At 46.0% G+C, this 2,102-nt stretch overlaps 1 protein-coding gene across 1 annotated transcript in view; it reads right to left on the bottom strand.

Moving 5' to 3' along the window:
• Positions 1–2,102, bottom strand: part of Pmar_PMAR021050 (pentatricopeptide repeat-containing protein, putative) — a gene marked incomplete at both ends in the record, with an annotated part of 6,703 nt that overhangs the window by 3,909 nt on the left and 692 nt on the right. The window contains 4 exons of the mRNA XM_002784610.1: positions 136–235; positions 278–339; positions 1,300–1,424; positions 1,822–1,854. Coding sequence (XP_002784656.1) covers positions 136–235; positions 278–339; positions 1,300–1,424; positions 1,822–1,854 — 320 coding nt within the window. The remainder of the gene's footprint in view (positions 1–135; positions 236–277; positions 340–1,299; positions 1,425–1,821; positions 1,855–2,102) is intronic.

Raw genomic sequence — 2,102 nt, 5'->3', positions numbered from 1 at the left:
CCCTTCCTCACTCGGAACAGCATATCAGCAAGTTCATGACGCCCAGCCCGGACAGCTGCAAACACTATTAGACTGCACAGCGCTGGGTCTACCAGTACAGGTCTATAGCCACTAATCAGCAACAGCGAGACTCACCCGGTGACAGTCCAGATGGCTGCATATCCACCGTATAGATGTTGCATATATCTTCCCACTGCTCTTTCATGGCCAGCACTTTGATCACCTTGTCCATAACCTGATAGCAATAATAGATTCTCATTGATGGGCACAGTGTCACCAACTTGGAGGTTCATGGCAGGATCAGCAGTCGGCATCTTTTCCTCCTTATACTTGAAATATCTGATCACACACACCAAAGACGGCAGCCCTTCATCAAGGTAACATCTAGTCCCACTGTGTGAAACATTCAACAACTACAAAAAGTCTGAATTTCCGCGGAATTCAAACCATTGCCATCGAGAATTTCTCATATCGCACTAACGAAGCCTTGTACTATTCTTCAGTGGAAATTACGTCAACTCTAATGGGAGAACAAACAATAACCTATATTTACAGATTTTCCTATACAAACTCCAACCAGAATATACACTATCTTGGAAGGGGAAAACTACACCTTTTCCACCTCTAGTTGAAAGAGTAAAACGATCCTCTCAATTTTTAATTCGACGATTTTTTAACTCGGGTTTTTTTGAATTCTCAAGGCAACTCGGAAATCGGAATTAAATATTTTTAAATAGAACTTCCTGAACTTCATATCAAAAAGTTCGAATTCGAAGTTTGCTGAGTTAAAATGCCTGACAAGAGGTTTAAATTGAGAACCCACTATCGAAAACTTGAGGTGAAAAAGATGTAGACGGTATGAATAGAATAAACACTGTATCGGGAGGGGGAGGGAGGTAGACAGTATGAATAGAATAAACACTATATCGGGAGGGGGAGGGACGTAGACAGTATGAATAGAATAAACACTGTATCGGGAGGGGGAGGGACGTAGACAGTATGAATAGAATAAACACTGTATCGGGAGGGGGAGGGACGTAGACAGTATGAATAGAATAAACACTATATCGGGAGGGGGAGGGACGTAGACAGTATGAATAGAATAAACACTGTATCGGGAGGGGAAGGGAAGTAGACAGTATGAATAGAATAAGACGATATCCATACAAACTAGTCCACAGTAATATCGGAGATAACATCATTGGGAATGAGCTTCCCCCTACCGCCTGATTTTCTATTCGTAGTTCTATACCCTCAGCCCACACACACCGAGCCCTAACATGCCTCCCAAGAGCCTACGTCTCCAATGCTAGTGTGGCGTTCTTGCTCGTCAAACAACCGTTGAAAAACTGAAGGATAACACGACCATCGACACCGCATCGTGGTGGCGCAATAGCCGACAACGCTCCACACAAAGATCGAGTCTGAAGAAAACTCTGCGTGACATCATCCATTCAACGTTACGATCGAAGCTTGATCGATGGGGGTAATCACCGCTGGTACAGCTGTCGGCGAAGGCGTTGGAGACCTATGCAGAGACCCTCATCGAAATCGAAAAACCATTTTCGTCGGACCATGCTTTCAGGTTCACAGGGTAACCCGAACTAGCTCTCGAAACTGGCGTTTTCAGTACACGTTGTCGTTGCTGCGGAGTTGGATTCACCGAACCACAGTGGGATGGTGACTGCTCAACCAGGGCATTCGTTATGATGCTCGCCACCCTGTGGTGGTGATCCTCCTCCTCATCATCGTCTTTCCCCTTCAACGGCATGCCTAGATAGAGGACGAGAAGTGCCCACCCATCATCGCACGGTCGCTCACCTTCATTAGGCCTCCTTCTGGACCCAGAGTGAACTGGGGTGGAAACCATCAACGTCCTCTGTGTGGTACTGGGCGAAACCTAGGGCATCACCAAACGACCGGGCCGAGCCTCCTCAAGAGACTGGCTCAATTCACTAGAGTACATATCCAATATGTGTTGAAATACATGTTTGGTTTCCTCAGCTGAGCTCAGGAGTTCCCTCACTACCTTACGAAGATTCACACATCACTTACAAGTGTAGAAGTGTACAAAAACCAATGGGAATTTCGCGGCCAGCGTA

Source organism: Perkinsus marinus, assembly GCF_000006405.1.
Source record: "Perkinsus marinus ATCC 50983 genomic scaffold scf_1104296934700, whole genome shotgun sequence".
In the NCBI taxonomy this organism is placed as follows: domain Eukaryota; phylum Perkinsozoa; order Perkinsida; family Perkinsidae; genus Perkinsus; species Perkinsus marinus.
Note: the sequence above shows the minus strand (reverse complement) of the source record. Positions and strands in the feature narration are given on the sequence as shown.